General features: G+C 38.6%; 1 protein-coding gene and 1 non-coding gene across 2 annotated transcripts in view; one reads left to right on the forward strand and one right to left on the reverse strand.

The window, feature by feature from the left end:
• Positions 1-5,820: 5,820 nt before the first annotated feature.
• The window catches only part of TSPAN13 (tetraspanin 13), a 34,110-nt gene continuing 18,844 nt past the window's right edge, over positions 5,821-21,086 (reverse strand). The window contains exons 2-6 of the mRNA XM_054564512.1: positions 15,023-15,190; positions 14,290-14,370; positions 13,301-13,414; positions 11,870-11,983; positions 5,821-6,904 (exon numbers count right to left, since the gene is read on the reverse strand). Of these exons, the coding sequence (XP_054420487.1) occupies positions 6,830-6,904; positions 11,870-11,983; positions 13,301-13,414; positions 14,290-14,370; positions 15,023-15,190 (552 nt within the window). The 3' untranslated portion in view covers positions 5,821-6,829. The remainder of the gene's footprint in view (positions 6,905-11,869; positions 11,984-13,300; positions 13,415-14,289; positions 14,371-15,022; positions 15,191-21,086) is intronic.
• On the forward strand, positions 9,568-9,694 carry LOC129063572 (small nucleolar RNA SNORA36 family). The gene has a single exon (XR_008528360.1). It is a non-coding gene; the product is annotated as a small nucleolar RNA SNORA36 family (small nucleolar RNA).

Here is a 21,086-nt window from a genome sequence, read left to right on the forward strand (position 1 = left end):
AACTCCAATGTACATACGTTATTTTAGTAATTCAATTGTCATTAGATTTTGCTTAACTCAACGCTCTCAGCGAAGGCGTCTGGAGTGTGCTTTTCGGTTTTCTCCTTCAGAAGACTAATTTTGTGAAGAGCTCACTCAAAAAATATCTGTATCCATGAACACATGCTCAAGAAATCCTGAAAAGTAGCCTTGTGATACATCGGGTCTCTCAAGGTCTTAAGAGTCGTTGCCTGGAATAAAGTCAGTTGAATTGTTTTCATTTTTCACACCAAAAGGTAGAGCAAAGGACAGTGATATCCTGTATATGAGGTAGAGATCAGAAGTCACTCTTTATCATTGGAAAAGTTGGGCGGATGTGGTAACAGGAAAGCAGAGTTAGCCACTTTTAACTCTATTCTGCTTGACAAAAATTAGAACTGTTATTAATTTCTTCACTACGTAATTTCAAAGAGTGTGAATTATTTCACTATCATATGGAATTCTTTTTATAACCCAGCCCCCTGACTTCTTTAGACCCTGAATGGCTGTGGTGGTCTGTACAATGCTTTGCACATTGATTATCTATCGCTTGTCTTGAATAACTTGTTAAAGATAGGCCCTTTTCTGAATAGTCTTTGGCATTATGCATTAACTCCAGGGCAGATAATATGTTTTAAGTACTTTTCTCGCTCACAGTACTCTGACAGAGCTATTCATTAATAGGTTCTGTGAATATATGGTTGGTTTAATGACATACAAATCCTCAGCAAAAATGTCAACAGAGGTATTGGGTTCCCTTCACTAAGTAGCAACCTACATGTGCTTAAAGAGGTCAAATATTTCATTTAGAAAGTTCTCTGAGGGTTGAGAGGAATAGTTTTCACTTGCATAAAAAATATTTTGAATGACAACTCAAGTTATTCAGGTTTCATCTATAACAACAAAATAATGTTTACTTTTTTATTAGGCTGATGTTAAATGAGATTAAGTCTTTAAAATTTATTGAATGGCAAAATATTATTTTAACACATATGAATTTTAAAATATAAATAAATGTTTGGGAAGTCAAATGTCAAGGTTGCAAGAAAAATAAATCTCCCTTAGAAAAGTATTAAACACAGAGCAAGACATTGAAAAAAAACTGATTGACTTTGACCCAGTCTCCTCAAATTCTGAGAATTTGTCCTATGAAAATCAATCATTCAAGAGAAAGAGTTCTGTGAAGATGCCAATGGCAACATTAAACATATTAAAAATTTAAAAAAAATTGAACAGATCCAAATATAATGATTACAAATGTTTATTAATACATAATGCAGGATGTTGTCATCTATAAATGCAATACACATTAGGGCGAAACAAGGGATAAAGAAAAAAGAATAAAGGAAAAAAAATTTAAGAATTTTTATGCTTTTTGCAACTCCAAGAAATGTGTACATAAACAAGTTAGAGAAGTGAAGATGGAAACATCAAAACTGTTGTTTTAAGCTCATGAAGCATTAGCAAGGTCTGTTCTATCAAATCCTTTAGTCGTCTCACAATCTTTCCTCCATGTTTAAATAAATTTAAATGAAAGCATTTCTTGACTATTTCTCTGAGTACAAAGGAGTGAAAGAATGCTAAAAAAATGTTGGCAACATAATGGAAATGTAAAATGGTGCAGCCACCATAGAAAAACAGTATGACTGTTTCTCAAAAACTTACATACAGAATGACCATACAATTCAGCAATTCCACTTCCAAATATGTACCCAAACACTGAAAGCAAGGAAAAGGTATTTGCACACTCAGGTTCACAACAGCATTATTCAGAATAGCCAAGAGGTGGGAGAATAGCCAGGAGGTGGGTAACCCAAATATCCACCAATGGATGAATGGATAAATAAAATGTACTACATACATAGAACGGAATATTATCCGGCCTTTAAAAGGAATTCTCACATGTTACATGGATGAATCTTGAGGACTCTATAGGAAGTAGACCAGTAACAAGGGACAAATACCGTATGATTCCAGTCTTATGAGGTGCCTAATGCAGCCACAGACAGAAAGTAGACTGGCGGTTTCCAGGGTCTGAAGGGAGAGGAGGAATGGGGGAGATTCTGATTAGCGGGTGTAGATTTTCAGTTCGGGACGATTACAGAATCGGATGGCGGTGATGGTTGTGGAACAATGTGACTGTACTTAATGACACTGAATTATACACTTAAAAATGGTTACAATGGTAAGTTTTACGTATGTTTTTCCACATTAAAGAAAAAAGCATCAGTTTTATCTGAGGTCCCACCACTTAGGGGAAAAAGAAACTTAAAGAAGAGTTGCTTTAACAAATCATCTGTAAAAGTCTTTTACATGGATCAACATGTTTGATTAAGCCATTTTTACCCGTTTTAGAGCCTCAGTCGTTTCCCAACAATCATTTATGACTCTCTCTGCATTAGTTTTTTTTGCTTGTTTTATGCATTCAGTAAGCTGCATAGCTACAGAGGTCCTTATATTTAGCAATCACTGCTGAGAATGGGAGCTGAGAGAACAGAAAAAGCTCAAAGGCAAGAATGGAACTTTCTTCGATGCCTCACGAACAAGGTGGACTTCAAAGTCCAAGTTGAGTCATCCTAACCTATTAACAAGCCACTTGTCAAGTTGTGACATCATCTACCTGTAAAAAGCAAGATATGAAAGTAAACAAGTGTGTTCACCCTCCAAGTGGTATTAAAGTCCATTCTTTGAGATATATTTTTAATTCACAGGCAACTTCCTCAAGGCCTCATTTGAAAAATGAATCCCCAAAGCTGACTTTCCCGAGTAGATGAAAAGAAGCCTGGCACATGGCAGGAGGGGTCTGATTCCCCCCTTTTCCACCGTCTCAAGAGGTACTTCGATGACTGCAATTGCCAGGTTATGATCTGTCATTCCAGGTAAACTTCAATGTGAAGAGTTCTGTTCTCTTTTTTTCTGTCTCTCTGTCTCCCTGGTGTCAGGTGCAGCTATCATTCACTGCTCCCTTAAAACAGTTTAGAAAACATCCACCAATGACACGTCTTGTAATTGCACTTGGCATTGAGTCAGGAGTAAACATTAACTGCCTGCCTCAAACACACTGAGTGCAGGACAGCTCTGCACAAATCACCTCACTTACCTGAAACTATGTAACTTGGTCTTTCACGTTATGATCACCTCTAATAAAACAATGAACATGTGAATGATGACATTTGTATGATCACAATGCCGGAAAGCCGTTTTCTCCTAGGAAATGTTATGTAAAAATGTGATTTTTAACTTTTTCCATACCAGCTAAAAAGTAAAGTAGTTTCATAAAGTTACTCAGGGCTTTTCAAAAGGATGAACAAACTTTAATAGGGTTCACCAAATATTTATGGAAAATGTAGGAGGAGGATTTTGGTCTAAGGACCCCAAGACCTGAAAGCCACTCTGGTTTCTCTTCGTCTCTGAAAGGTTCCCTCCAGCAGCATGTTACTAAGGTTGAACACGCACAACTGGTTTTCAAACCAGACTCATTGCTGCTTAAAAAAAAAAGAGTATCTGGGATGAATTTATGCCACATGAGCTCAGATTTTAGAATTTACAGTCTAACGTTTTTCCTTTGTATTCCATTATATTCTCTAAAATTTCACCTTTAACATCAAGGCTGCCTGGGCAAATGTTCGACATAATATTCCTCTAAATGGAATGCATACAAAGGACATAAGAGAAATGTATAAAGGTAGTATAGCTTGTTCTTTAAAATAAATGCTAGGTTTAGAAGGAGCTCCTTACAGCCATTCATTGTAATTTGAAGACAGGCTGATCGGAAACTCACCCTCCTTTGACACCGCATTTGCAGCGGCATTTCTGTGCACACAGCAGTGGCCCTCCCAGAATCGCGGCACCAGCCTGCCTCCCCCAGGCCCACCGGCGGCCATGGGGGTGCAGGGCAGGCCTCTGCAGAGGCCGTTTCCAGCAGGCATGGTGATACACGGCAGACCAGGAGCTGTATTTCTGCACCAGACACAAAGGTCACAGGAGAACTCCTAGAGGACGCTTGATGATCTACCACCCTTAGGTCTTCCCAAGGGAGCAGAAAGCTCCCATTAACCTGACAAGGCTGCTCTTGGTACTTACAAGTGCATTTATTTCTTGAATGGCTAACCACTAGCTACTACCCACTCTTATAATTCTATAGTTTTGAGCCCTAAAGAGGCAGGCTTCCCAGGCTCTGATGTGTCATTAGGTTGACCCAATTAAAGGCCTTTGCAATTACAGCACAAACCAAGGTTATGGTTTTGTTTCTCTCTCTGAAATAGCCTTTTCACATATAATCATTTGTACCAAGGAAATTAATATAGAGAAGATTCCAGTAACTCATGTGAAGTTCAAAATGTCACAAAGCAAATACGGCACAAAGCAAACAAAATCCCTTAGAAGAAGATACAGTTCAAAAATTTCACTTCCTTCATGTGGCACTCAATCTCATCGTAGGGTATCAGCGGGAGGTTTGTTAGGGCTGGCCAGTGCTCAGCATGACACTGAAGGGTAACAGAATACGCAACCCCATGATATGCCTCTTAGGCATAAAGATTATTTTGAGCTGATCATTTTTGACAAACAGCAGACATAGAAGCTCTGAAAACAGGGAATCTTATCCTTCTATAGGAGAAATTTACACTTACAAAGGAAATCTCTACTTCTAGGTTGTCTCCTTCTCTGTACCAGGAAGAGAAGGATGACTCTAAATCTCAAGACACTCCCATCAATGTGTAAGTCACTGACTTAGTTCTACATAGTAAGCCTTACCTTTGTTTACTGTGCTGTTCCTGGTACCCGCCCCCCCCTCATCCCACAGTCCCGTAACTGGCGTGCGCGCGCGCGCGCGCACACACACACACACACACACACACACACACACAGGGGAGGGCCCCCCAAAAACTGGAATTTATTTATAAAAAAATGTGTATTTGTTCTTCCATGTTTAAACTTCAGTCACTTTCAAAGTACTCCCCATTTAATGCAAAACAGTTTCTGAACTGATCAATTTTGATGCCCTTTATGCTTCTGCCATTTTCTTTACTTCTTCCACACTGGCAAAATATTTCCCTTTTAGGGTTTTTTTCATCCAGGGACACACAAAAAAAGGTCACTTGGGGCAAGAGAGGGTGAACAGGGGGGTGGGGAATGGGAGTTATGCCATTTTTGGTCAAAAACTGCTGAACACGAAGCACAGAGTGGACATGTGTGCTCATAAATCACCCACCATGAAATGGGCAAACAGACTGAAAGAGTAAAAAAAAAGTTCACTGAAACCAAACGCAGCCTCTCACAACACCACCAGTTGGTACTCTCATACATGTGGGTTCCTAGAACACTCACATAGTAGGGGCAGCCTGTACTACAAAAGGCCTGCCCTCCAGATGATAATTCCCAGTTTTTGGTAGGTTCCCCTCATACACACAGTCACACACACAATACTCTAAAATTCTATAAATCAACCATTTACTCTCTTGCTTGGTCTAAAATCCATCAAGACAATTGCCAGTAAAATACCATAAACAGAAACGCAAGACAAGAAATGAGTGATTATTGGTAACAGAAAACAACATATTTTTCTCAAATAAATAGGAATGACTCCTTTTTTAAAAACAATTCTCACTATGAAGAAGATATTAAACACTGAAACATTTTAAGAAAGGATTTTGGGGATGACTACCAGTAGATTAGCCCTAGTTCATTCCTATAGCTGGATTATACATTAAAGTAGCAATACTCAGTTCTAGATCAATGAGAACCCAACACAAAAATAATTTCATTTCACTTAACTCACATGTCAATTCTTCTATTACTTTCTTTTAATACAAACACCCATACACGAAGAAAGGTTACCATCCTTTAATTTTTTTAACATAATATACAGAACCACATACTATTTCAAATTCAAATTATGGGAGGTCACATTCAAATATGCTTGGATTTAACAAGCTGCTGTTATAACACTGAGAAATTTTATGAAAAAGGTATTTAACAATTTGTATGATAAATATCTTTTTGCTACATGGGCCAATGCATTAATAGTAACTTGTTTAAAATGCAGTCTTTTGGACTTCAAATTATTATAAAAGAATATCAGGAATATACAGATACACTTTCTGAATTTCTCAAACTCATTCCATTTGAAGGCTGAAGGCAAATGTCACATATCAGACCATTTATAAGACCATTTCTCCTTTGCACTTACCTGTAAAAATAAAAAATTAAACCACACTTTCCTAAACACATAGCTACTTCTAGAATACATTAGTGTAATCATAAAGGACTACTAGAACTACAGTATCACTTTTACATTAATTTTCACCATAATACATACTTCCTAAAAAGGAAAAAATTGGGAATTTGATTTCCCGTTCTGAACTTCACATAATAGAATCTCATACTTACTGGCTTTCATAAACTTGAACTCTTTTTTCTGGTAGGAACTATCTACACAGCACAGTGTTACATACACTGAGTTATTCCAGTGAGATGTAGATTTAGAATCACAATATGATCAACACAGTAGTGCCATACAAAGTTTTTCTGCAGGTAAAAATGCTAAGAAAGGCCACAGTGGACAGTGCCAGACACTGTGAGTACAGTAGATTACAGGTACCACTGAGGTTCAGAGGAGACCACAAGTTTCTATTTCTTTTTTCAGCAATGGAAAAAGAAAAACACTTAGGGAAACATAAGAGTAAAAATATATAGTTCCACTGTCGATAATGTAATTTTTCAGATACTGTTTTCTTGAACAGGCAAATTAGTGTAACTTAAAGTAGCTGTGAACAAGATCAGAATGTGAAATTTTTTCCTTGTTTTCTCATCAAAGGAATGCACTAGGATTAGCACGAGGATCTTTCTGGTTCCTGTATCTGTAGGTCAGCCAAACACCCAGGATCTGGAATGAAAGAAAAAAAAAGTAACAGTTGTATATATTTATCCAGTTTATCCAGTAAAATAAACTGGAACCTCGGAAGCACTTAACATTATTTTTTGAAAAGGAAGACATTTTGCTTTTTAAAATGTAGTCAAGTAACCCAAAAGAAAGGCCCTAAGGAAAAATTACCACAAACATTGTGGTAGACTGAATATGGCCCTCCCAGGGTATCCAGATCACAATCGCCAGAACCTGTGGGTGTCACCTTACATAAACAGGGACTCTACAGATGTGGCTGAGTTACAGATGTTGAGGTTGGGAAATTGTCTTTGTGGGCTCAGCGGTAATAATCACAAGGCTCCTTATAAGATAGAAACAGGAAGGATAAAATCAGAGACAAGAAAAGGTGATGTGACGACTTCCAGGAGCAGCTAGAGGCAGAGTTAGGGAGAGATGATGCTACGCTGCTGGCTTTGAAGATGGAGGAACAGACCACAAGCCAAGGAGTGCAGGTCCCTCTGGCAGGTGGCAAAGATGAGGAAACAGGCTCTCTCCTGAGCCTCCATTTTAAGCTTCTGACTCCAGAAGTGTGAGATAATAAATGTGTGTTGCTTCAAGCTGCTACATTTGTGTTTATTTGATAGAGCAGCAACAGAAAACTAACACAGACACTGAATTGTCTGAATTGCTAAAATATCACAGATTTTGATAATTAAGAGACAAACTGGGCTCAGTAACAATTATGCAATAATAAAATTTCCATGGTAAATAAATTTTCTAACACAGATCATAAAAATGTTGTAATTCCTATCTTTCCAAGGGTGATGGGGTCAGAGGCCTATAATTTTAGAAAATAAGTTGTCATTGTGCCATGCCCCACCAGGTTCACTAAAGACTTAACCAATATAATTTTTTTAAAATTGAATTTATTAGGTAAAATTATATAGTTTCCAGGTCTACAATTCTATAATACATCATCTGTATACTGAATATGTGTTCACCACCCCAAGGCTCCTTCCGTCACCATCTATCCCCCCTATTACTTTTTTAATTAAAAAATATATTCATTCTGTTTCTGTTACCTCAGTTAATTTACTTAATAAAAAAATTCTTTGAAAAGATACAAAATTCTAATGGAACAAAACGAATTTCAAATTATATTTTCACTTTTGACCTACACCAACTTTTACTCCAAATTTTATTTTGACTTCATAACCACTCATTAATTCCTTACACTTCTTGAGAATTATGGTAAGTCCCAAATTTTCTCTACTTACCATAATGATAATCGCGGAGTTACTGTATAATTCATGACTGGCAACATTTATAGCTACAACACATGAGGGTTTATGAAACTATGGTTTGTGAACTGAATCAAGAAAAAAAAGCTTGATTTCAGGAAGTGGAGTCTCTATGACTGGGGCAAAAGGAATTTACTGAAACACACAGAGTATGTGCAGGACAGAGGCTCTGTTCTGTGCACTTTACAAATTCATACAACTCTCCAAACACCCCTTCGTGACAGGCACCGTCATTATCCTCATCTTAGCAGTGAGGGAACCAAGGTGTGAAGAGGTTAAATAACTGGGTAACAGTCACTCAGGCCCTAAGAGGCAGAACTGGGGTTCAAATCTGAAGTCCACGCTCTTAATTGCTTTTGTGATTTTACGTGAGAATCCAATGTGTTACTTACTGGCCATTCTCCGGCTAACCCTTCACCTATATTTCAGCTATGCTGGTCATTAATATACTGACATACTTACACCTCCCACTGTCAAACAGCTACTTCTCTGACACCCCAACACACCCGAGCATCCTTTCGCTGACCCTACCTCAGAAATGCTGCCGTGCAGGGAGCTTCGGGTTAAGTAACGTCCTCTCCCGGTAAATGTTCCACTTTTAACGTGGCACATTCAGTCAGCCAGTCCCCAAACAACTCCCTCCCTTCTCACCCCAAACAAGGCTGACGATGTGGCCCCAGTCAATCACTGATTTTCTTTATCTTCCTAGTTCTTTATTTCTTATCCTATAAAACTTATTATCTTCTGCCCCATTTTGAGGTCCCCTAAAGGAGACTGTCCTTTTCATGAGGTATTACAGTTTCTAAATACCTATATTTTCTTCATTAATCATTTCTGAACATATGTAATCAAAATAAGAAAGGCCTTCCTGGACATACAAATCAACTGGATAAACCACAGAGGAAATAAAGAAATTTAACTTCATGAAAACTAAAATCCTCTATCAATTTTATTTAAAGGTCATTAAAAAAGTTAAATAAATGCCAAAGACATTGAAAGCAGAATAAAAAAAGCCAAGTAAAGTGAGGAATGAAAGGAACAGGGAGAAAGAAGGTATGGAGGGAATAAAAGGAGGAGTGGGCAGCGTTCCTATGCGCCCAGGTTTCTGAGACCCACTTAGGAACCCCAGCTGTGTGCTCGCTTTGCAGCTGCAGGCCTGAGGCCCACCCAGGTGTTCTCACACTGAATTCCCCTTTTGTGTGTTCCTGACTTTGAGTTTGTTACATGCAATTCAAAGGGCCTCCGCCAAGACAAAAGTGGTCAACTCACAAAAGAAATGCAAACGGTCAAAATGCATAAATATATTGTCAAATTCACTAGAACATTTTCAAAAGAACAGACAGAATGGTAATACTATTTTTACCTATCAAACTGAAATACATTTTTTAAAATGAAAATATCTACAGCGCCCCTGTTCTGTTAACTAAACTTTGGGACATTGAAACACAGGCTAGGGGAGATGGCTGGCCAGAAAGTGTTAATCTATTCATTTACCTCACAGCCTACAAAAAAAAAAGAAAAGAAAAAAGAAAGGAAATATCTAGAATTAATGGTTGAATCAAAATTTGATAAAATCTCCCCAAAAGGCAAGTAAACAATATTTATCAAACTCTTTTAAAATGTCCATATACTGAGTATGTCATTTTATTTTTAGAGATGTAGCCTAAGGGGGGAACATGAGAATACATCAGAAAAAGTTACATTATAAGGAAGATGACCATGTATGACCATTATTTATTATAGTGACATATGAAGGGGGCAATTTAATGTCCAAGAGAGTAAATGAACACATTGAACTTCAACCATAAAAAACACTTAGGATTTTTCTGATTTTCTTTTAAAGATATATGATCCTTCTTACAATAGCCTACCACATATTGCTATTGTTATATACACAATCTTAATAGCATTATTCTGCACATGCTATTCTATGATCTGTTTAAAAGAGGGGTGTCACATGGGCAGCTACCATGACAATCATTGGGGCCCCACCATCTCCTTTTAATGCATCATAATATGGTGGCTCATACATCAATAATTTACGAACAGTAGCTATAAAATGACAGCTAACACACAGCACCTGCCATGTACCAGGGTTAACATGTTTTACATACACTGACTCTAGTTATCACAACTCGAAGGGGCTTTCCATTATTATGCCTGTTTTTTAAAAATAAGGAAATGGAAGCAGAGAAAGGTAAAGTAACTTGCCCAAGGCCAAGCAATTAATAAGTAGTGGAACTAGGTATCCAACTTTTAACTATTTGTTCCTGCCTAATACACCCGAATTTAATCAGCTCGTTATTGAAGAACACAAGCTGGCCCAAAGGTTTGTTGTTATAAATAACAAACATTCTTGTGTATGTACATTTTACATAGTTATCTGATTAGCTCTATGAAATAAAGCGCTCTCAGTAGAATTGATAGTTGAAGGAAAAAATGTTAATTTTGATACATACTGCCAACTCCAATCCATCAAAAAAGTCCATGGCTATTGAGAGTTTAATATAAGGAATTAGCATTCCTCAAAAATTATCAAATAATATATATGGTTTGGCTTACAGAATTATATAATATATATAAATATAATAAATATAGGACAGTATAAATGTCATATAGAAAAGAAATTCTCTATGGTTACCTGCACATTGTCAGCTAGGAACTAAGGGGAATGACGCATGGTTTGCAAGGCAACTTTTCAAAGTGGACCTTTATATACAGGGTGTGGCAAAAGTAGGTTGACAGCTGTTCATATGGAAAATAATACAATAATAAATAATACAAGAATAAACTGTGTTTCATATACTCACAACTGTAAACCTACTTTTGCCACACCCTGTATATGTACATGTATTATATATTAGCACATATATTAAACAATGTGAATGGCCTACCTATTCCAAAATCCAATTTAAAATTATAATTTATGTCATCCCATAAACCATAAAGTTGCAGGTTCGATTCCCAGTCAGGGCACGTAGCTAGGTTGTGGGTTCAGTCCCTGGCTGGGGTGTGTACAAGAAGCAACTAGTCGATGTTTCCTTCCCACTCTCTCTTCTTTCCCCCTTTCCAAAAAACTCAATAGGCACGTCCTCAGGTGAAGTTAAAAAAAAAAAAAGGAATAGAAGACAGACCAAAAGGATGGTTACCAGGAGGGAGAGGTAGGGGAATGAGGGAAAAAAGTGAAGGGGAATATGGTCAATAATATTGTGATAAGTTTGCATGGTGACAGATGATTACTAGAATTACTGGGGTGAAAACACTGTAAGAAATAAATATGTCAAATCACTACATTGTACAACCAAAACGAGTATAACTAATATAATATTATACACTAAGAAATTAAATAAAACATTTTTAAAAGAAAAAAATAAAATGATCATTTATTAAGAAACTCTAAAAACACAAAAGATCTTAAAGATAACTCAATCTAATCTCTTCATTTCATTGGTTCATTAAATTTTACGTAATTTAATGATCAAGCATTTCACCCTGCGTAAAGTTCATGCTAGGTCTATGAGGTATTCTGGTTCCAAGCCAGGGCGCCTCCTATTACAATAGTAGTTCTCAATGAAAACATCCACCTATACATTCTAAAAGTTAAGTGACATGCTAAGGTAAAATGCCATATACAACAGCATCCCTATGAAAATGGAAGAGAGACACTGAGTTGTTTATACCATACCTCTGTAAAGCTGAAGAAGAGGCCGATGCCCCCGACAAATCTCAAAACCTGTTCTGCATAGTTTCCTATTATCGGAGCACACAGTGCGCAGTGGTGGTCACTTTCCATACACCTCTGAATCAATGAAAGAAAAAAAGCTTTTATTTCAAAGTACTTTTATAAAGAGCAGATAGAAATTGCACCCACATAAAAATTAAGGTCTGGAGTATTATATCCAGTCTGGGGCCTTGGTTATTCAGAGTGTCCAGAATTCTAAGACGGCTCTCAAGATTCCCACTCCCAGCACCCACGTCCTGAACGATCAGCCTCTTGAGTGTGGCTGGGAGTTTTGAATACTGTGGGCAGTCACGTGTATGTTTATGTTGGACTGCATTAGAAACTGTCTTTACAGAACGGGGACATTAACATGCTGGCTTAGCTGCCGCCACGGTGTGAGACGGCTGCAGAGATCAGACCTGAGAGTAGCCTCTAGGAGCCGAGACACACCCAGCCAGAAAACAAGACCTCAGTGCTACGATCACGAGGAACTGAATTCTACCAATCACTACTGAGCCTGGCAGAGTGCCGCAAGCCTCGGATGAGTGTGCAGCTCTAGCCACCTCCTTAGTTTCATCCTGGTAAGATACTGAGCAGAGGACCCAGTTAAGCCATACCCAGACTTCTGACTCATTGAAACTTAGATCCAAGAAATGGATGTCATTGTAAGCCACTACATTTGTGATAACATATTATACAGCAACAGAAAAATAATCCCACGAAGAAACCTGATTGAGGACATATCCAGCTCAGGGCTCAGAGAGGTGGTAATAGGAGCTTCCCCAAAATATAAACACGTCAGAACTTCCTAGGAGAGCCAAACTCCAAGTCCATCCTCATGCACAATCAGGCTGGAACTGGAGGGTCACAGGTCTAGCCCAGGACAAAAGGATGGCTCTCATTGGTCCATTACCAGCTCAGCTCCCAAAAAGAAAGAGCAAGAAGTTGTGATGGGGAAGAAGGGAGACAGGAAAAACACTAGTTTCATGTGTCCTCTCCCCTGGGAGTGTTCACTAGTTAAGAAGCCCAACTGAGTACAGAGCACCTACCGCCCTGATGTCTCAAAACAAGGTATGTAGGTAGATGCCTCCTCTGATCTATCTCTAAAGCAGATCTGCTGTTACTTCTCTTTCACAACTTGTTCTAGGAGGAGCTGAATGGGAAAGAGTTAAGGGGCAAAGAACCGAAAGCATCTTTGTTCGGCTGGACCCTGGAATATTCAGCCCTCTCAGAAGTAGATATCTGAGTAAAAACGATACAGTAGCGTACATGGAATATGTAAAACACTTGACAAATACAATTCAGCATGAGGAAGTCCATTTCTTATATGTTCATCATTATTCATCTGTATATAATACATCTCCAAAAAATAAATATTTTATACTTTGTACTTACAGCCAGACAGGTATCATTTGGGTTAAAACTTCGGAACCCACAGCAGTTTAAATTTCTCTGGATGTCATTATGAGCACTTGCTGTATTGTTCCAACCAACTTCCAGAAGCTGACCCTAAGAAATACATGTAACATCAACATTAAAATGTGTCATCCCTGGACAAAATGTATAAACTCACAACCTGCATTTTTTAATACCACATATATCTAAAGAAAATACTCTTTTTAATAGCATTAAAACTTTTCAAAGGGTTATCCATCAATCTGCAACAAAAATTAAGTCACTGTTTACATCCCAAGACTAAAAAGTCTTACATTTTACATGCAATTTAAAAGCACTACTTTGCTGAAAGGCATAATCGTCCGAGAGTAACAAGAAAAATTTTCCATTGCCCCAAGACTGTGACCCATATGCTTCCACAAATTAGTTTGAAAAAGATTAACTGCTAGAATGGAACTAAAAACATCCTGGAGTAAATGTTTCATTGCATAATGGTGAGGAAAGGCTGCTGAACATCTGTTAGCATTATCACTTTTTACCCAGTGCAGGCAAAAGCCTACATAAAAGATGCAAAAATACAGCAACAGGTTTAGGGCTCCACTCAGCCCCATTAATGCAATCAGGAACAAACAAGTTTAGCTACCTAGCATAAATGACATTCTGCCCAGGACAGGATTATTTTATATTCCAATTATTTCTTCTCCTTTTTTTCCTAGGGATACAATGTGGCATTATGAAGTAGAATGAAAAAGTCTGCCTTGTCTTGTGTGGCTCAGTAGATTGAGTGCCAGTCTGCAAACCAAAGGGTCACCAGTTTGATTCCCAATCCGGGCTCATGCCTGGATTTCGGGCCAGGTCCCCAGTAGGGGGCGCGTGAGAGGCAACCACACATTGATGTTTCCCTCCCTTCCTTTCTCCCTCCCTCCTTTCTCCCTCCCTTCCCCTAAAAATAAATGAATAAAATCTTTGAAGAAAAAGTCTTTGCTTACCCGTTGTTCCTCGTTCAGGGCTAAACAAGCACATGATACAGAAAACTGAACAATAAATACAAGTAAGAGAATGATCATGTACTGAGAATTACAGTTAAGGTTATTTCTCGACACTCTTAAAATAGAATAAAACAGGGTCAGTGACAACGCTGTAGTGCACTATAAGGAATTCACCAGGAAAACACAACCAATGGCACTTAGAGGAAGTTCAAAAAGAATACACATAATTGTTATTTTGATAATACTCTGTAGCTGTAAGTTCATATAGAAAAATATTGACAACGATAATTAACTAAAAGCTGACATATTAGAATTTCATTTAGCTTAAAATTCTTACATATATAAAATAGGAAATAAGAAGAGATAAATGTACATATCACTATAAAACTCAACCAAAATTGAACACATTGGAAAGGGCCAAGAAGCTACTGAGTCAGTTCAATGTAACTGAACTTGCAATATGTAAACAGAACTAATCCGAACTTGCAAAATACATTCTTCATGATGTATAAAGCAGAGAGTAGGAATATGTAGTAAACACACAATAACTTCTCCTTAAGAATGTTCCTAACGCTGGTTGAATACATGCACGCAGGGCTTGCTAGGAGTTTCTGACAATTTCCTAATGATGATTTTAAATTAGTTGTAGTTATTAAATTAGCTGCAGTTGTAGAGTAATCAATAAAAAGAAATACCTCAATTGGGGTAAAAATCCCCTTTCTGAAAAGGATACAAAGAAAAGCAACACCTGGTGGTGCTTCACGGCTCCAATCAGCCCCACCAAGGCGATCAAGAACAAGAAGATGCCCACGGCGATGACCACGCCCACCACCCGGAGACTGGAAATCAGTCCAAAGCCAATGCCCCAGGCGGCAATTCCAATCAGCAACAGACTAACCAGCTGCAAAAACAAACAAAAAGGGAGGGAGGAGAGGGAAAAGCGTCACTTGGATAAAAATCATGTCAAGAACATTTTTCAGGCAGCCGCTTAGTATCATACAATAGATCGCTAATACTCAACACTAGACTACACAAAAGATTCTCAGCAGACAGCATTGTTTTAACAAATTATATCAATCCTCAGGCATGCTTTTAAAAAAAAATAACAATAACCTCTAAAATTATTATGGAGTCTCCGAGGTCCTCTGGTTTATACTAAGTCTGAGTTCTACTTAAGTTTTTGAAATAACAGCATATGTAAAACGTCTAGACTCCAATACATCTCAGTCCCACATAATGACTTCTTCACATGAAAATCACTTCCTTCAAAGTCCAGTTGGACTGTAACATTCTCTGCGATGCCTTCCTACTCCCCAACATACTGAAATAATCTCGCCTTTCTCTGGGCAACTTGAGAGTAAGGACTCCCTCGCTGCCATCTTTTCATTTATCTCCCCAGAACCTATCACAGAACCTGGTCACTGGGAACAGTAAAAAATTTCTCATGGAGTTGCTGCTGAAATAAACTGCGTTAGGTGTCATTATGCATTGTATCAGAATTCCCATATACTTGATCCTTGAGCAACACAGGTTTGAACTGTGTGGGTCCACGTATAAGCAGAATTTTCTCAATAAACACCTACGATGTTGTAAATGTATTTTCTTTTCCTTACAATATTCTTAATAACATTTTCTTTTCTCTAAATTTATTTTAAGAATACAGTATATAAATACACATAACATACCAAATATATGTGAATCAACTGTTTATGTTACCAAATGAAGCTTCTGGTCAACAGTAGGCTGTCACTAGTTAAGTTCTGGGGACTTAAAAGTTACCTGTGTATTTTCATCGGTGTGGCGAGCGACGCCCCAACCCCTGCACTGTTCAAGGGCCCACTGTGCAGAGAAAGACCATCAGACCCGTGAGGATGATAAGAGTGTAAGAGACTTTTGATTTTCAGAGTAAAAATGGCATTCTGAGTAAGAAATCATTTTATTTATATTCCAATAATTTTATTTATATATTTATAAAACTAAAGCAAGTTGAAGATATAGCATTGGCCATTACCTATAAAACTCCTATAAAACTCCAAGTTACAATTATTTCTTTAAAACAGCACTTACAAAATAGCATTGCATATAAAGATTATAATTAGTTGACAGAAAATATAGCTCAAACAGGTATGTGGAAGGGATGGGGAAGGAAGAATAAGGAGATAGTATCTTCAATTCAATGGAGTCAACCATTTCCTGGAGCAAGCTGACAATATAACACCCAGGTGGGAGAAATCAAAATGTTTAAAATATATTTTTAGCACCATTTCAAGGCTGAATAACAGCTTTGTTTCAAAATAAAAAATAAATTACCATTCATCCCGGTGAATCTTTTATACTCAAATGTGTAATTTTTTATACATGTAATCACAGGTTATTACATACAAATTTCAAATGTCTTGGCATATAAAACTTCATATTCATGGAGAGATCCAAGTCCCACTACTAAATATTGACAAATACTGTACCTACTTGTATTTTTATTCATTTATTATAAAGAAGCAAAACTTGAGAATGACAAGAACTAACTGTAGCATGACAGAACAAAGTTATAGAGCTATATGGACTTGGTGTTCTCCTGTACAGTTTGAATACACAGAAAGCTTTTATTTTTAGAGGGACAGGGGGACGGAAAAAATTCTCACAGATTTTGCCACCCAGAAGTTTGCCTCGTCCCTCTCGTTTTCTCACAGGCTTTTTATCAGCAAGACCACTTGCTTCTGCCTCTTTCTTATCATCTCACAATCTTCTCTCAACTTCGAACAACCTTGGATTGGGAAGTCCTCTCTGTCCCATGACAAGTAAGCTTCTTTCTGACCCTGTGGTATCCAAACATAACACGTTTCTTTTACGAGGTGTAAAAGGCAGAAGCCTGAACGAGGTGTGAAGTGAGAAGGATAAGATACTGCAGGGATAGGCCTCGCCGCAGTGAGGAGAGAGGTTATGCCTAGCATCCTTACTGCATCATGGTACCAACACTGAAGACGGTCCACACTTCCAACTCATCAGAGTGACCTGCTCTATCAGTCAGGGACTCCAGGGAAACAGAACCAATAGGATATATATTTAGACAGAGAGAGATTTGGTCTAAGGACTTGGCTCATGAAGTTGTGGGGCCTAGCAAGTCTGGAATTTGTACGGCTGGGTAGCAGGTTGGAAATTCAGGCAGGACGTCTGATAGTCTTTAGACAGAATTTCTTCCTCCTTAGGAAACCTCAGTCTTTGTTCCTAATGTTTCCACTTTTTATACTGTGGACGAGGACCACAATATGGAGGGTAATTGCTTTACTTAAAGTCAATCGAGTGTAAATGCTAATCACATCTAAAAAAATACCTTCATAGCAACATTTAGACTAGTGTTTGAACAAACACCTGAACCTCATATCCTAGCCAAATTGACAAAAAAACATGCCAACTTCAAGTCCTGGATATGATCTCTATTTCTTAATTCAATTAAATTCAGGCACAAGACTCTATTGCTTTATTTGAGTCTCAGAGCCACAAAGTTCTGAAGTGTGATAATATGATGCATAAAATTCTTCTAACACTAGTTTTAAAGAATCCTTTTGGAACTCGTAACCAAAATCTTACCACATTAATGAAATCTTACCATGAGTTAAATATCTATCAATAAATGGTTGGTGTCCACTATGCACTAAAGCCAAAGACAAGGTATCCTGACTAGAAGAAAGGTTGGCAACTTTCTTTGTAAAGGGCCAGATATTCCCTATCTGGTTTCGCGGATCCCATGGCCTCTGCCTCAGCTCTTCAATGGTAACAGGAAAGCAGTGACAGAAAATATGCACATGAGCAATTGGGGCAGAGTCCCAATAACACTTCACTTAGACATGAAATTTAAATTCATATAATTTTCATGTGTAACAAAAATATTCTTCCTTTGATTTTTTTCCCCCAACCATTTAAAAACGTAAAGCCATTCTCAGTTGGCAGGCTTTTCAATAATATGCAGTGGAATGGATGTGGCCCATGAGCTGTAGTTTGCTGACTCCTGTTCTAGAAGTCAGTGTAGGTAAGAATGAGAACTTACGAGTCCCTACAAATAATGGCTATGTCAGAGATTTTCTGAGGGTGGGTCAGAGTACAGAACAATCATCCAAAATATCGATAATTAAAATAGGCCCAAAGCTGCAAAAATGCAGTAAAGGGGCAGGTAGGAGGCTAAAAAAATGGTCACACTGTGAATGTTACCTTGCACAGCAAAAAAAATGAATAGTATCTTATATGGTAAAAAGCTGTGGCTAAATTAAGGATCTTGAAAGAAGGAGTTTATCCTGGAGTATCAGGTGGGCATCACATGTCATCGCAAGTGCCCTATGCAAGAGAGGCAGAGGGAGGTTAGATATGCAGAGAAGAGCCAGCAGCGCAGATAGGCAAAGGCAGGCGTGGCCACAAGCCAAGGAACACCGGCAGCCACCAGAAGACAGGAGACAGGAGAGGCCTGAACAGATCTGCTCCCAGGGCCTTCCACGGGGGTTGCAACCTTGTTACCACCGTGATTTCAAACTTCTGGTCTCTCAAACTGTGAGAGTAAATTTCTGTTGTCTCTAAGCTACCACATTCGTAGTAATGTGCCACAGCAGCCCTAAGAAACTAACAAAGAACAATACAGGCATCTGGAGTCAGACAAGTCGGGAACCTCTAACTGTCATGGAAAGCTGACTGGTATAAATATTTTACCATCAGTGGCATCCCTGTCCCTACATGTAACTGCGACGTGTACTAGGGATCCTGTCAGCGCCCTCCTGGTAGAACGAACCCTTCATTTCACGAGCAGCATTTCAGCAACATGAGAAAACTGCTCTCTGCTCTCTCAGCTACCAACTTACAGGCTCACTCATGACGGGAATCTTTTCCCCTTTGAAAAATAAGGTCTATTACTCAAGGGTGGGGATTGGGGTGGGGGGCACTTTATCCCTTTTAGAAGTTTCAGGTCTGAGGCTGGGCTGTTACTGAAAACATTAGCTAGAACATTCACAAGTATTTCTGTTATGATCTTTTTTCTAGGTAAGGGAAGAAAGAGGCTACCCTCTTCTACATCTCTCAATCAAGAGTATTCCTCATCCAGTTCACTCTGCTGTGTCTCCAATACAATTTTCAGTCTATACTCACCGCTAATACCAGGCACCCGCCTTCAAAACCAGTGAAGAGGTTATCAGTTTCCTGTTGTTGCTTTAACAAGTCACCACAAGCTTAGTGGCTTAAAACAACACAAATTCTCTTGCAATTCTGGAGGTCAGAGTCCAACACAGGACAAGATCTCACTGAGCTGAAATCATGATAAGGCTGCATTCCTTCTGGAAGCTCCAGGGAAGAACCCATTTGTTTGTTTGTTGGTTGGTTGGTTTGTTTTTTGTAGCTTCTAGAAGCCACTTGTAGGCCTTGGCCTGCAGCCCCCCTATTCCATCTCCAAAGCCAGGAGTGTAGCATCTTCAAATCTCTCTGACTACAATGGGCTTATCTAAGCACACCTCCTTCTCTGCATAAATCCTCCTGTACCCCCCTTGTAAAGACCTTTATGATTACACAGGCCTCCCCCAGCTCATCCAGAATAATCGCTCTATCTCAAGATGCTTAATTTAATCACACCAAGTCCCTTTGGCTACGTGAAATAACAAATTCATAGGTCCCAAGGATTGGGAATTGGGATGTGCAGCAGGCCGGGGAGAGGGGAATTAGTCAGCCACCCATAGAGGGTTGTGGCTCATGGGCTCATGGCAAACAAGTTATATAGAATCCTTCCTGCTACAAATACATTAAAATATTTAAAACTGCTGTGACATTTAAATACATAGCTGAGCACAGAGGAACTATAGGTCATTCCCACAGGCCAGAAAGGAAGGGAGAACAGAAAATCAGAACTGAAAGCATGTAACTGGTGCTGTGCGGGCCTAGGGAAGGGTGGGAAATGCTTCTGAATCGGAATAGTCCCTACAGGGGGAAGGACTTGAGTTAAAACCAGGCAGAACTGGGAAGTGGAACTAAGCTTGGACCTCCAGAAAGCTGTCATTTCAGTGTCAGGGATTACAGGAAAAATTACACCACTGCACGTAGGAAGACAGCAAAGATTTCTGAGTCTCTGAAAAGCCTTCAGCAAGAAGGAGAACCATCAAGACTATACCATGCCGCTGTCTGGAGTCTAAATGTACACTACCCAGGCACGCGTCAATCCTCAAGCCACACAAGTTACAGAAAAGCTGAGCGCAGGATGTGAGGACTTCAGAAGAGAAAAACACAGAAACAAATTCAAAATGACTCAGAAAAGGCATTTCTGAACCCCGCCCGGCCCAGATACTGCTCCCAAAGAAAAAAAGAAAAATGTTGTTGTCAACCAAAAATCACAAAAATGCATAAGAAAAAATATCTACCATGACAGAGATGCAAAACAAGAATTAGCATTACTAAGGACCTGAGGTATTAGCACCAAATAAATGAGACTAAAATCCAACTCACTACAAAGGTAAAAGGACTAACAACAACATGGGGGGAGGGGGGGGCGCGGGAGGGAACAACACCAAAACTATATTTAAAAATGCAGACCCAAAAAAGAGCCAAACAGGCTAAATCCAATGAAAACAGAAAAAAGAGAAACACGCAATAGGAAGGATAAATAAAGCTTCACTGTAAAAGAAAAAATTGACAGCCTTTAGCAAAATTATTTTGTAAGGAAAAAAACAAAGGTAAATCCCCCAAAATTTCCTTAACTGATGAATAATGTCTATAAAAAACCCAAAGCAAAAATCATACTTAATACTGAAACCTGAGAAATCTGTCTTTCAAAA

Source organism: Pteronotus mesoamericanus, unplaced genomic scaffold (genome assembly GCF_021234165.1).
Source record: "Pteronotus mesoamericanus isolate MK-2021 breed Mesoamerican mustached bat unplaced genomic scaffold, CSHL_Meso_final scaffold_85, whole genome shotgun sequence".
NCBI classification, from domain to species: domain Eukaryota; kingdom Metazoa; phylum Chordata; class Mammalia; order Chiroptera; family Mormoopidae; genus Pteronotus; species Pteronotus mesoamericanus.